Source organism: Typopeltis vanoorti, chromosome 23, assembly GCF_054136105.1.
Source record: "Typopeltis vanoorti isolate ZY-2024b chromosome 23, IOZ_Tvanoo_1.0, whole genome shotgun sequence".
Classification (NCBI taxonomy): domain Eukaryota; kingdom Metazoa; phylum Arthropoda; class Arachnida; order Uropygi; family Thelyphonidae; genus Typopeltis; species Typopeltis vanoorti.
Window position 1 is genome coordinate 53,079,815 of NC_143571.1, and position 15,338 is coordinate 53,095,152.

A 15,338-nucleotide genomic window follows, 5' to 3' on the forward strand; every position below is an offset into this window, starting at 1 on the left:
AGCAAATCTGTATTCATTAACTAAGCAAATTATTTAAAAAAATTATATTCATGCAAATTAACCAAAATGGAAACATCAGCTACCGAATGTTTGTTTGCGACAGTCATTAAGACTTATCTCAGTATTGCAGTACTTGATCAACCTACTTTCCACCGATGATCGTATTTCCCTTTTCAATGGTGCTATATTTTAGTCCTAAGAAACCAACAAGGCGTACCCTATTTGAACAGCTTGGCTCACACGAGTAGCAAGCGTGCAGCACTGGATCCACCACTACCGCTTTATGATGTTTATTTTATTCTTAATAAATATCACTTTATTGAATTTAAAAAAAAATGAAATAGTTTATTTTTCTATGAACAAAAATGCCTATAACTTCTATATTTAGATAATTAGAATTATAAAAAATACTGATGGGATGCGAGAATTGAAATCTTAGTGAGGAGGGGGGGGGTCTACTAAATGTGTTTTTCTTATTGATTAAGTTTACTTAGGCAGTTAGTTCTCGATAATCAGCTCATCTCTTGTAGTATATCTCATGATAAAAAAAATATAAATATGAGGATGCTGTTCTGTGATTCTTAATGGTAAAATTTTCTCCTTCAACATCCGTCATAAAATCTTGGAGACACGGCTCGTTGTTCTAACTAACTAGATCTCGAAAAGGTGGAATAATTTTATCTGTCCTGTCCTTTAATCAAATTTATAATCTTCTGAACTCTCCCATTTATTCTGTCGGTGTTTTCTGAACGCAGATTGCTTGATTAGATTACTAACAGGCATTCTCTTTGTCTTAATGTAGTGCCTAACGTAGGCGATTGCTGCAACTGACCTTAAAGAAATATAGCTGTTAATATGACTCCTAATTAGACGACAGAATTTCTGTTCCATTAAGGGGAATGTAATCATAACTGGATGATTTTCAGATTGTACAGAACATTGCTGCTACTACTTTGCTGAGGTATTGAAAGGGGGGAGGAAAAATCTTCATCCGTTTCTATAGAGGCAGTCTATTTCTGGTTCGTCATTGTCAACGTTACGCATCTCCCCGGGGAATGTTATAGAGGATTTCCGACTCTCTCAGGTAATTAGTTTCTGTCTGTTTCAAATCTTCCTTTAGAAGAGCTTACCATTCTATTCACAATAGGTACAAGGCACGATGTTGGAAATATGTGACGAAATACATGAAAACAAATCAATAAATCAATTTAGAATATGACATATTGTTTCAGAGTTGTACGATACGGTCTCCGTTTTAAAAAGTTCAATTTTTTCTGTAACTGATCCAGACATGTATCTAATTTCGGTTTATAAATGACCTTTTATCCATACCCAAAGCTGTGTGTGTGTGTGCGCGCGCGCGCGCAGTAAGCAAGGTAATCTATTCACTGAAACTTCCTGTGGCTGCCATATCAGGAGTTATCTACATCCAATCTGAGGACAGACGTTAGAAGTGTGTGTGTGTGTGTGTGTGTGTGTGTGTGTGTGTGTGTGTATCTAAACAATACGCATTTCCACTACCACCTCCACTCATGCAGTAAGAAGGTTCCGGGTAGTTACATATAGGGCGTGTGTCCCACCATGTGGGGGTTGAGTAATAATACACCGGCAGATAACGACATCTGCTGTGTTGCGTTGTGGTAAGTGTTGATCGTCAGAGGTGCTTACAGAAAACTCCAAGAACGACTTAGATTCAAAATAGGTGTTATGACATTTGTAAAAGAAAATTTTATATTTTTTTAAGATGTATAGCGGCTGTTGAGTTAATAACGATGGATTGTTTTCTAGGAATTTGTCATCATTATTACAAATCATTACAAACAGCTGAGTGAACACACGCACGAAAATTAATAGGCAAAATATAATTATTCTGATCTTAGCTATTTCAACGTTAACGATGGAAATAACAGTAGCCATCGTTCACAACTGTAGAACTGTAAATGTTGATAACACTAATGTTATCAACATTTGCTGAGGAAGTTTTTGAAAGGGTAACGAAAAAGAGTAATTATTTATTTTCAATGATAAATTACGCGATATTTGCCATCTTATAATATAGGGCAATGGTGAATTACTTTCTAAATTCTGCTTAGTTTACAAAGAGACAATCACCGAAAAAGGGTGGCGAGGGTAACTTATAGAAAATATTACAGTTGCGATTGAAGTTCTTGATGTAACTGCAGATATTCTTGAAATCACAAATTCTAAAATGTATTAATGGCGTTACGAAGTGTATGTCGAATTCACTGATACTGAATACTCAATGACAGTTTGAACATGTACCATATTCTGTGTTGTTACATTTTGTACAACGTCTGTTGACGACTGTACCAATCAACTGTTGACTCAGACCGCTGTTACACTGCTGACTCAATTTTGATGAAGTCACTAAGTAAATTGTTGAATCACTCAACGAAGAAGTGGATTATGATGGCGGGTCAGTAGATATCCGTCAATAATCTTTTAAACGCTCTGACCAAATGAAAGCCAACTTGTGTCAGCTTCTGAATGAACAAATGAGTGGCATTTTATCGATCTAGGCGCCTACCAGGAAAGTTACACCATTTACCAGTTTATCTGGAAGTTTCCAATACTTTGTGTCTGTTGCCTTCCTGTAGCCGATGACAAGCAAAAGCAAATCAACACGTCCATGGTTACATGGCAATAAAGGTACTGTTGCACACTTAAGGTACCTGGTACGCTTCGGCGTCATTGTGTGTGGTCGTTCGTGATGCACGCGAGGCCTTGAAACTTCTGATGACTTACTTCCATCATCGTTTTATTTCACACCCCTTATTTTGGTGTTGAATTACCCCCCCTTTCATCCCCTCTATCATACAATAATACTAATAGTAAATGGCGCTGTTCTGTTGTACTCTATCTCCTGACGTCCACGTGTGTTTGTACGTCGAAATTTTGGTTCGGTTGTCATAGCAACAGCAAACACAGACATGCATGGCGTACTCTGTTGGCTGGTAGCTGCAGTAGTGCTGTTAAGTACCTAGTGCAGTGTTAGCAACAGTGTCGCCATCGGGAGCGTGTGTGTGTGTGTGTGCCAGGGAATGTCGCCGTTTTGTGGGCGGGAGGCGGGACGATAACCTAGGTTACGGATTTTGCTTGTAGCAACAGCATTTAGGTAATCCGATCTGCGTACTAAAAGTCGATCACCCTATTCAATAGTTACACTCCCAGTCCCGAACATTTTTGCTTCTTGTTGGAGATTTGGTAGAATTCGATGCGCGAATATATATTTTGTTTCGTCGGACAATTCCCTTGATACACATCTAAGGTCAAAACTAATGAATGGTCGGTGGTAACAAACCACCGCCCTTTATGGTATTTTCATCAATTCATAATTATGTTTCTAATTGGAGTAATTTCATCAGGTAGGTCACCGAATACGAAATAGACTATTTCTACCATTCATTGCTCTCTCTTGGTGATTGGAGATGAGGAAAATGTAGCACGAAAATGTATTAAAACCACCAAACAACTTTCATAATTAATTAAAACCATTTGAAAATGAAGAGAAGCCATTTTCTTTTCATGCACATACACGTATGTACTCACAACCGCCCATCATCGTCAAGAGAAAACAGAACAGAATAAAATGATCATTGAAAGTAACTGCTGATGACAAAGTGTTAAATATACACACATAATTTGTGTATGTTGTCCGCTCTATAAAGAAACCAGAATCTAATTTGATACCGATTCGGTTTTGAGTAAATAGGCAGGACATATAAAGATGTTAGAAAACGCTTCAGGAAAATACACTTTACGCTTCCCGTGATATTATTTCCAAATCTTATCGAATTTCTGAAAGCTAATCACAACCCATCAGTAACTTAAATACAGATTATTAAATAGCCTTTCTACTACTGAAAAAAAAAAAAAAATTAAAAATAACCAATTTTTCTTCCGTGTGAACGAGAAACTGAGTGATGCAGCCGGAAGAATGGCACATATTTTGAAGATATTTTCCAACTGTAGTTGTTAGTTAATCTTAGATGAAGATAGCATAGTTTTTTTCACAAAAATTCTGTTATTGTTGTTGTTTTATAATTCTTAGTGTCCCAGCTCACTTGGGCTAAACTGAAATGTTTGGTGTTTTCTGGCCTCCCCTTATGCTACTCGTTTAGTTGATAAACGAATTAAAATATGCTTCAATTACATCTGCCCGGAGTTTGCAAAAAATCACGACCATCCTTAATATTGCTTATAGCACACTTCAGAAACATATCTACAGTTTTGATTTCCGTTACTTGTATAATATAATGACACATGTGATTTAAACTGAATATAAATCTAAAACAAACATCACTTATAATGGATAAAACAGACAATCTTCTCTTAAGGCACTTAACTCTGTGATCATTTTTCTGTAATGAAGTTGCCTAAGAACAATAACTCCCTTCTTAGTAGAAGCCCTTTACTCTTAATCCATTTCCAAACTGTCTTTTAGAGGTCCACCTTTGGATTTGTCTTTAACTTTGGGGAACAAAGAGATCGCTCCCAGACCAACACCATCTTCAAACAAATGGTGAAAGGTCATTTTCTGATTGACCACTCTCTTCGGAACTTGTCTGTGCATATGCCCATATGTGGCAACACGTTTACGCCATTATTCAAATAATCTACATTGGGGTTATGGGAATGGGGTCAATCACCTTCGCTCTCACGGATGTACTTCCGGAGAATCCGTCGATCTAGAGTACAGGGATGTGCGCAGAAAGCGTTCGCCCCCTTTCGACTCCTCTCGTCCCGTCAAATATGGCCGTAACCTATCGTGACGTCACCATCTTAATTCTCCGATTTCTCCCAGCATTTTCTGTTGCCGATTTTTACACAAAAGGTGAAGGCCAAAAGGTTGAGTTACGGTGGTTCACAAGCCCCTCTCTCTCTCTCCCCGGAACCTTTGCAGTTTAGCCTTAGGGGACAGTTCGCAGGGGCGCGGAAGCGAAGCCGTTGAATGACTGGGAATTGAATTGCGAGCATGTCCGCCGGAGGGGCAGAAAAGGGGGAGGAGATGAAACAGCTTCCTGTCCTGAATAGAGTACGACATATCCGAAGAGGAAGGGTCCAGAGCAGCGATGAGGGCAGAAAAGCCTGTTCCCGCTTTCAGCGAGAACACTACAATGCACTGGGATGCCTGCACCGAAAAAAGAAAAATATTACGCTCTGGAAGCAGACCATGAACAAGGCAGATCTGCCGTACTGGGAGAAACAGACCCACACAGGATATTTCCTTCCTTCCGCCGCAACCCTCCTCCCTGTTTGTGTCCGCTCGTACCTTTGTTTACGTGATCTCGTGCGGGGACAAAAATCAGCGGTGCGGACGACCAAACTATTTTTCTCAATCGTCATCCCTTCCGCTGCATGCAAAACACTTACTCGAGTTTCATTAACAACGTCGCTGTCTTCATTTGTGGTGCGAAGAGGTCTTCGGAGGTCAAGCAAGAAATTGTCGGGGTGGTCTATATGAAAGTTCATCCCGCAATCACACCTGGATTCGGTGCACAACTAATTAAAGGGTTGTTGAATACGGTGTGGGGAAATCAACACGAGGCTGGTATCCATCTTTCCCATTCATTCCGAGTTGAATACTCGAAGAATGAAGTACATCCATATTCCTAGAAATGTCGCTTTTCATAATAACCAACATCTGAAAAATGGATCCCAAAATCGGTCTTTCAACTACTGGATGACAAATTTGAAATTAAATTATTAAACTAATTTCAACTGTGGCGTTTTTTTCTTTAAAGATCTTTTTTGTGAGTACATCTAAACAGAATATTCGTTACTTTATAGTCGGACACAATGGTTTCACTCTCCCACTCTCCTTACCAGGGGTGGGGGAGGGGTATTCAGTTGACTTCTCGAAAACATCTTTTCACACCTGCCCCTAAGACTTTTGTCTGTTCTAACAATAATCATTTGATCGACACTGCGACAGATTGGATTTGACGAATCTGCAGCTGTTTCATCGATAAACAAATAGAATAACTGAGTGACAAACAAGGTAAGACAATTCGAGCGACAATTAAATAAATGCTTAGTGTTTTTTCTAATTTCTATTTAATGACGTTAGTTATATTGATTGCTGATTCTTGATAATCATTGGTGAAATACTACTGACCCTAAGAAACGAAGGGTATACAGACAAATATACAGATGAAAGAACATCAATAGTCAGAAAAGGGCAAAAGAGTACTTTCATTCAGTGATATTTATTATTTTTTTAAGTAGTTATGTGACTTTTTTGTAGACCCTCTCTGTGTACAGATGTGTAAACTGTTTACGAGAAACTAATTAAAGGGGTAAGAGAAACTTGAACGTCTCTAACTAGGTAGCCACACCAGAAGGATTGAGAAGATCTACAAAACATGATATAGTAGGATAGGAATGCTACATCAAAATTAAAACCAAAAATGGCCTTCAGAGGGAGTCAGGGGGACTTTAAAGAAGTAAAATTGTCGGATGAAGTCTTAGAACAGTGCAACTTTTCTAAGACTTCATCTGATCTGACGGAAGATGAAAAAGATGTGCAGTTGCTCAAGCGGCACTTAATGTATTTGAATAAGCCTTAATATAAGCATAAAAATAGATTATAAATTTTTCTATACAGATCATTTCTATTATACGGAAGCGAACCGTAAGTCCTCCAACAAAAAATGAAAGAAAAAATAATCCAAGTGCTGAAATGAAATTTTGTAGAACAGTCAAAGACAGGTGGGATCTAAAAACAAAGTTCGGGGCATTTAAACTGAATGGATAAAGTCGTTTACCATACTTGACTTACGAATATAAGATAAATGAAAGGAAAGGAAAGAATATATTACATAAACAGTGAAATTGCAATCATCCGATAGTGAAACTGGAATTTATAAACCTTGGTGGTTTATAAATTCAATTTTGAATTATATTTTCTATAGTTAAGGGTATTGTTTCTGGGTAAATTCCCATGCTACTCCTCTTAAACACTATTATTATTATTTTCTATAGTACTTTTTTTGCACAATCAAAGCGACCGATATCCCAGGGTATTGAAATGAATACACCCTAAGAAAACGTAAATAATACATCATTTCAAATAATTTAAAACACCCATGTTTTAATACTAATGTAAGGTGAATATTCATGGCTGTAAATACTTTCTAATTAGAGGCTTGTGTCATTCGGGTGAGTCTACTGAAGCGACCGTCTGCCCTGAAACCACACACACACACACACGTATATCCAAACACAATGTTCGCCGGCACAGAGAACACACCTGGTGGCACACAACTCGGTGTGTGTGTGTGTCTCTCTCTCATGCGCGCGCCTACAGCTGCCCTATCGACACAACGGCGACTTGCCACTACCAACATCTGTTCGTCGGCTTTAACCCGGGCTTGCAAAACGCGTCATGTCTGCCGTTACGGTAGCTAAGGAACGAGAAATACAGAAAGAGAGCGAAAGATAGAAAGAAACGCACAGGTAATAATAATAATAATAATATGCAAAATTTCTTACCTCTTCTTCGGTGACTGTATTAACAGAATCCATGCTCTGGCTGAGGGTCATTGAACTTTCCGTAGTGGCCGTAGACATCTCGGACGGTCGACACCAACCAGGTGATTAGGACAGGAAGGTGACAACACAGAGTCTTCCAAAAAAAAAAAAAGCGCCGGCAAAAATGTCAGACTCTTACAGAGGGGACGGATTGGTCCAGGTGAGCGTGGGGTTTTCACAAAGACTGTGCCGAAGACTTTTTGTTGTGGTTGTTTGTTTGTTTATTTGTTTTGATGATCGGCGATTTGTAAAAAAAAAATTTCCTCACAGTTGATTTTTTCCGACCTGTGTGCGGAGGTGCTGTGCAACCAGTGCAAAAGTGAAGGGGGTGCAGCTCCTGACCACCGACTCGCGTGCTACATATACGCCGGCTCCAACTGGGGAGGAGTTCTCCGATTCTAGTCGAGCACGCGGCACTCCAGCGCCTACCTTTACGTGGTACTCACCTTTTGTTATTCCCACCGCGAAATGGACGCATTGCTGTGACGTCACACGGTAGTTTCCAATCCGATGATAAGTTATCCGCGCGGATGCATGCTATATGACGGACCGGTGCCAGGTTTTGAGCAGTAGTTTGTGGCGGTGGCCGTCGTCATCTATGGACATGTCATAACCCTCGTCAGTAGGGGGGTTGGGAAAAGGGAGTGGGGGGGAAGAGAAAAAACACGTAATGAGCAGAAAGAGGGAAAACGCACTATTGGAGTGACCTTGGAAGCAGAACTCACCTGTGACAAGCAACGAACGGAGAAGGCTCGGTAAAACAGAATTATTGATCAAACACGAAAAAAGAAATTGACTACTGTAGTGTGACACTAGCACTTATTTTTATGTCATATCGGGAATATGTCGTGGATTTAGGTGACACGCTTCCACTCACTGGCTGTCGATATATTTTACGTGAAACTTCCGACAAGAAAACAGAGGACAGCTGCTTTACATGCGTCTTTTAAGCTGTTAATAAATATAGTTTAGATTCTCGCACGATAATAAACAAAGCAAAAATTGATCAAAATAGTTGTGAAGAATTTTTTTTAGCGATAAAATTTTTGTCAGTTTTTAAGAGGTATAAAATTCTGCGATGCAGAGAAACAATAAGCTCGATTTTTGTTTTTCATATAAATTTGTAATGACAATGCATGAAATGAAGATAACAGAGGGCGCACCAAAACTTACTTGTGATAGAAATAAATAGGAAGTAAAATAAAAGCTTTCAAAAAGATTCGTGTGAAAATTTACGATAATTTTTGAAAGTTTTTCATTCTTGATAAAAAAAACAAATAAATAAATAAAACCCGAAACTTTTGGTAGTTTTAGAAGTATTTTTAAAATACCGGTTGATTTTTAATGGCAATACGTGGAAAAATTAAAATATATAGTTTACTGAAATAAGTGCGTACGTTAAATAATAATAATAATAATAATAATAATTATTATTATTATTATATGTACCTCTAGAGAGTCAGGGACTCATCGAGCTAAGGCCCTTGAAGGTTTCATTGCCTGTTGTCCATCATAACCCTCCTTGAAAGCATTCACCTTAGATACGTGTCCAGCGACAGCGTATTCCATTCACTTACAAACCATGAAAAGATCTGCACTCCCGGTTTCGTGACCATACCCTTACCCTTACTCAGCTTCCAGGGATGACGCCCAACTCCCGCCATACCGGCCATGAGCTATAAATTATAGCTATAAAAAGAGCTACAAATCACTGTTTGATTTGACTACAAATCACTAAAATGCCTTGGCAAAATCTAAAACAATCACTGTGTATCCATTCCTCTTATCCAACTCCGCTGTCACTATGAACTGTATAATATCAGTTGGTAAAACAAGTCTTACCTTTTAACAAAGCCATGCTGTTTTGTATAAAAAAATCCAGGTGTTGTCTACCTACCGCTGGTGCAATTTCTCATCAACCACTCCAATGCCTTAAAAACTATGCCGTAGATAAAGAATCGTGTATTATTGACTGCATCTGTTCTAACTCCAACTTTATTACTGGAATTATAGTCGTGTTGAGACTCAGGTTAAGCAAGCCGATTACACAAGCAGCTAACTCCCTAGCAAATTCTTTTGGCACGCCTGCTAATATCTCATCTAAACCCACTTCTATTAGCATCAAGCTCTTGCAATGTTTTTTAACTTTTTTTTCAGTAAGGAGTGCATACTTTACTGAAAAAAAAAAACATATACCAAATGGATCGGCTACCAATTAAAATATCAGTTAGTTTCTTTATACAATTAGTTAGTTTTCTACAGTTTCTTTATACTTTATACAGTCTTTATACGTTTAGTTAGGCACTAGTATGATTATCTGTTGTATGGCACAATGTTAGGCACTACTATGGTATAAAGGAGTTGTAAAAAAATCTAAAAAAAAAAAATTACTGTTTCATAGGTTTAGGCAATATGACAGTGCTTTATAATTTTAAATTTTCATAATGAATATAAAGATATATTATGGGTATATTTTGTTTACTAAATTTTCATCAAGAAAGAATTCAGATATTTCTTTTTGTTATTGCAGTTCGTCTAATATGTGTATTATTCCGTACGCACATGCACTTAAGCATACTTTGCCTGCTTTAAAATTATTAGTGGATGAATTTTTCTATTTCTTCTCGCCCTTGGCATATTACTGGCTAAGCAAAGCATACTGTATAACAGCATTTTCCTTGAAAAATAAGATATATTAGGCTTCATAATAAAAACCAAATTAGCGAAGTATTTGCAATTTAAATTATATCACCCAAAACAATGATTGATCATTCTATTCTCTGAATAAATGATCACTGGTTCTTAGGCCTCTTAAAAAGTTCATAAATTCACAAATCACATTAAAGTAAGATCGGTTGTACAGCACACAATGACGTCAGCGATTCCAGATTAGCAAAAGAAGAATTTATTGAAAACTTTCCATAGTGATCGTCCAGAGGAACTTTTTTTTTTTTTACTTTTTTATGGATATTTCTTTCGAATGAAGTCAATTTTTTAACCATGCAACACGACAAAATCAGCCGTAGAAAGCACACGATGTACATGCAAATAAACGAAATCATTTTCAAATACCAGTTCGATTAGGAACATGAGGTGGCAGTGGTTTGATATATTCGTGCATCCTCCGTCTATCACGATGCACTCCAATTCCCCATAAGTGCGAAGGTAGAAATTGGTCCTTGCCAATTTTCCACCGACGAATGCACTCGCAATGCGATGACTTTCGGCGGGGGGGCGGGGGGAGGGGGGGGGGGGCTACTGAAATGGATACCACAAGGAAAAGTGGAAAATAGTTCATAAACACAGTGAAATACCTCAGAGCGCAAGCGACATAGAAGTGTTATCGAATATGCCAGCATATATTTACAAATAGTTACTAGCACACGGGAAATATGCAAATCAAGCTAAGATGCCGAAATGCTTGTCGATAAAGAAAACTATAAACTTCTACTTGTTACTCATAAACGATAACAAAATTAATTCTTCAAAACTCAAGATTTCATTAGACAGAAATGGTACGAATATAAACTCTTCCCCAAACTTTTTTAAAGCATGCCGTAATCGTACACAGTGGCTAACTACTAGAGGGAATTTAGATATCTCTCATACAGGTCACATGCGACTTGTATCGCTTTAGAATCGATTGTACAACTCTATAACATTATCAGCCGATAGAAATGTAAAGGAGCCACCACAGTCAAGAAAAAAAAAAAAACGAGGATGTTAGGAAGGGTGAGAAAGAAATTAGGGCAGTCCGACGTGGAAACAATTAAGCAGCAGCTTAGGAATACAGTTAATAAGTAGTGGAACACTATGAGAAGAACTGCGCAGTCTCATTTTCTCAGAAAAGGCAGCTGCCGGCTATGGCAATTAACAGTACAGACTAAACTGACGTAAAGAAACATTTGTGATTGTTCCCTAAAGCGCTGGAAGTCCTTGATACGGACCAATGAATCATGTGCGCCCGTTTCTGATCAGATGATCGAGTGAGCACATGGTGGATATCAAGGAAATGTTTCCTGCCGAGTGAATAATACCAATCCTTCTGGTATGAAATCAGACCTTGAGTTGCAGTGTCTGGAAGGATGACCACTGATAGATATAAAAGTCATTTGGATAATTCAGGGCTTCCTACACTGTACCACTTTCACGGAAACAGATTCATGACATTTTCAGCATGGCAATGTACTATGCCATTTTGCAGATACTATCGCAGGATGGTTTGAGAAAAGTAATGTTGAAAAACTTAACTAGCCTGAAGTCAACCGATCTCAGTCCAATAGAATAACTTTATGACTAAACGGGACACTTTGTTTGGGGCGAGACCAATGCATGCAAGAAGGGTGTATGGCCCTGGAAGTCCGTTGAAGGAAAAATGGTTCAAAATACTTGAATGACTATTGAAATTAAGGGGATATTAAATCTCACATTGTTTTAAAACCGAATAAGAAACTCAAAGATCGGAATCAAAGAGTTTCATGCCGAATACAGTAACTATAAACGTATCGGCGACTACTAGCGTAACCTAAAGCACGTAGTACAAGTACGTAGTACAAACTAGGGCAACTCGTAGCAAACTTGAATGATATCAAAAACTTATGAACTGTATACCCAGAAGAGTCAAAGTATGATATAGTTAGGGACAAAGGTGGGCCTGAAGAATTGAATAATTTGTTAACGTTTGTTTGGCATATAGTGCTGTATCAGTACGGGCCTGGTTGACGTATTTGCTCTCCAATCAACAGACTGCGAATTTGAATCCCTCTGTGGGTGTGGATGTTCATGATTGTCTTTAGGTTGGAGAAGAATTTCATTGACAGGCTTGACACCACAGCCTCTTATTGGAGACGGAAAGTGCCTTGAAAAAAGAGCTAGACCAGGTAAAAAATAAATGAAAAAAACACAAAAATAAAATTACTAAAAAATGGGGAAAACATGTTTAGCATACCCATGGCACAAATGTGCTATGGGTAGAAGCCTTTCGTGAGAGACACAAAAAAAAAAATATAATAATAATAACAAAACAAAATAAAATAAAATAAATGGCTGGCTGGCTGGCTGAGCATCTTCAATCAGCTTCATCGTGTTCATGTTTTAAATAAAAAGGCTGTGGGTTCGAATCCCACTCTGGAATGAATGTTTGTGAATGTCTTTAGCTTCTGTATGACTTTCATTGCCCAGTCTCATAAGCTGCTTATTGTAGGCGTGAAACAGCTTGAAAAAGTGACTTGCTTGGTCTCTAGAGCTGGATGTCCAGATTCTTTAAACATCTACTCACTGATAGTATTAAAATGCGCTATAGATTTACAATCTTTTATACCAATGACAAAAGATAAGAATAACCTTATAAGATAAGAATAATCTCCTTCACACACGTACGTGTGTGAAGGAGAGCGTTGATCTTAACAAATATAAATAAAAAAGAGTATTTTATGGGATGTACAATATATTGAAGTGTACCATCGCATATGAAGAAAACATATTGAGCACTTCTTCAGTAGTTGGGATCGTTATAAGTTTCAAATCCTGCTGTTTGACTACTGTGAAATTCTTGGTCCAGGTTTCAAGAAAGAAGAGGTATAACGAAATATACATCATTGGAGAGTGAATCTGTAATTTACAATAACCTTTAGGATGCGTGGGTGAGTTGATATGTGACTGCCTTGGTTATTCCTCGGCTTCAATATCCAAAGAACTGTACATGTAGCTGTGACTAAAAATTAGAAGCTGTTTATTCTCTCTCTCACTCTCTCTCTCTCTGTGTGTGTGTGTGTGTTCAGAATTCACTTTCATACGGATGACCTCGTATTTCAATTTCTATGGCATTTGAAATACAAACAACGTGGCAAAGTTACATATAGAATTCATGGACTTCTGCTTCGGTGTCATTGAAGTTCAGCTTCCTCGTTCAGGAGGGCATCGTTGCAAACTCGTTTACCAGGTGTTTCAGAAGAATTATGGGTGAAATATGTGCATTGGCCACTCAGCAGGTCTTTTTTTGGTGCTGTTTTCTTAGTAGTCTCTCTACGCAAGCGAACACCACCAACACCAATTAGCTTCTCCGTGTTCTTTTGTCCACGAGAAACTCAAAAAACGAGGAAAAAATTTTGAGAATTTTCTCTCTCTCTCTCTCTCTCTCTCTCTTTCTTTTTGCGATTGAATGAGAAATCATCCAACATCCAACAAAGGATTATTTAAACTAAATGCAGTCACATTTCAGATATTTCAATATGAAATTAGGGCATGAGATTGGGCAAAAAGCTCAAATGGACTCTCATGAACCCGTTATTATTAGCAAAACTTAGCTGCACTCTGTGATCGAGTAGGAAACTCCTCTGCTCTTGAACTGACAAAATACAGTGGTTGACAGTACGATTACCAGTAAAGCGTATGATACTTAGTTCATCTGGAAGAGACTGTAAACTTTTGGAATCACCTCTAGACTTTAAAATAAAGTACTTCTGATTCTCTTATTTGCAAAATTTCAGAGGCTTAAACCTTAAATAATTATATCATTTTCTTGGTCAATTTAAAGGCTTATTTCCTCTAGTATTATGGTTGGATCAAATGATCTCTTTAGTAGTCAGAATGCTTGGTATTGTGAAATATTTTTGAGATTTTTAATAGTCATCACACACGAAAGGGTGTAGGTCTACAGTAACTACAGTGGATAGGTCAAAATAATGAAGTTAAGATCACAGTTAGAAGGAAAAATTAAGAGGAAGAAAAATTAGAAAAAAATGTTGACTCGTGCATGGAGAGTAGTAATGTTAGTATCACATTAGTGAGTCTGACTCCCACTGCTGAGACCACAATAAAGATCGAAATCGGTCTGAATAGTGGCCATTCCCATAATGCATCGCAACACAACACTTCCTTTCGGAAGTGTGCTTTGCATTATGAGATACTAAGGTAATTGATGTTAAGTAAGCATCCTCTACAAGTAGTCCTGAAGATCGTGAAGATACTTCTCGCCAAATTTGTTTGCTTACACTTGGATAAAAGATTAAACCAAGAATATAATATCTTGCATGAATAATAGATTGCCGTTTATATCGGCATATAATGTTCATTCCACCCCCCCCCGCCCACACACACACATCCACACACACTTTTAGTAATATTTTTCATTATCCAGTCCACAGTTTACGTCTCATTACTCTTGTTTCCGAATTAAGAAGGCCATCAGGGATATGACAACCAGCAGGGGTGCACGGAAGCGCGAAGCAGTCGTGTCAAGTGATTTTAATTTAATGTCAGGGGAAGGCAGATGGCGACGAAACCATCTTACGTCTAGGCGTCAATCATTCTTGGTTTTCTCATGGATTGTGGATTATATAAACACAAGTAGTATAGCCGATATCACAATTAAGACACTGCCTAACAAGAAAGTATCTGCCAATTCAAATTTACTACACATAGTAGTAACTATACTATATATATATGAACTATAGTAGCGACTATACATTTATGATAAATTCTTTAATGTTCTGTCGCCTCCTTTCGCTATGAAACTGGTACAGATATAGCAAGTAAACTATTTACACGCAAATTGATGGCATAATATGCAAATGAAAATTAAACACACGGACTGAAACATTCAGTGAGCTAAAACATTTTTTTTTTTCTTTTTTCGTATGGCAAACATGGCTGGTTAATTCCACAATTCAAATCTATGAAATGATTCTAATAAAATGAAGTTTGGGAAATTGTAATGCTTGTATGTTAAGGTCTACCGGGCACTTATTGTCATTAACTTATTAATAAACTTCTTCAATAGACCC

The 15,338-nt window shown here is 37.8% G+C and overlaps 1 protein-coding gene across 1 annotated transcript in view; it reads right to left on the reverse strand.

Annotated features, from left to right (window-relative positions):
• The window catches only part of LOC150093856 (protein couch potato-like), a 170,483-nt gene extending 162,890 nt beyond the window's left edge, over positions 1-7,593 (reverse strand). Inside the window, exon 1 of the mRNA XM_090413028.1 lies at positions 7,516-7,593. Within this exon, the coding sequence (XP_090269154.1) occupies positions 7,516-7,593 (78 nt within the window). The remainder of the gene's footprint in view (positions 1-7,515) is intronic.
• Positions 7,594-15,338: the final 7,745 nt, after the last annotated feature.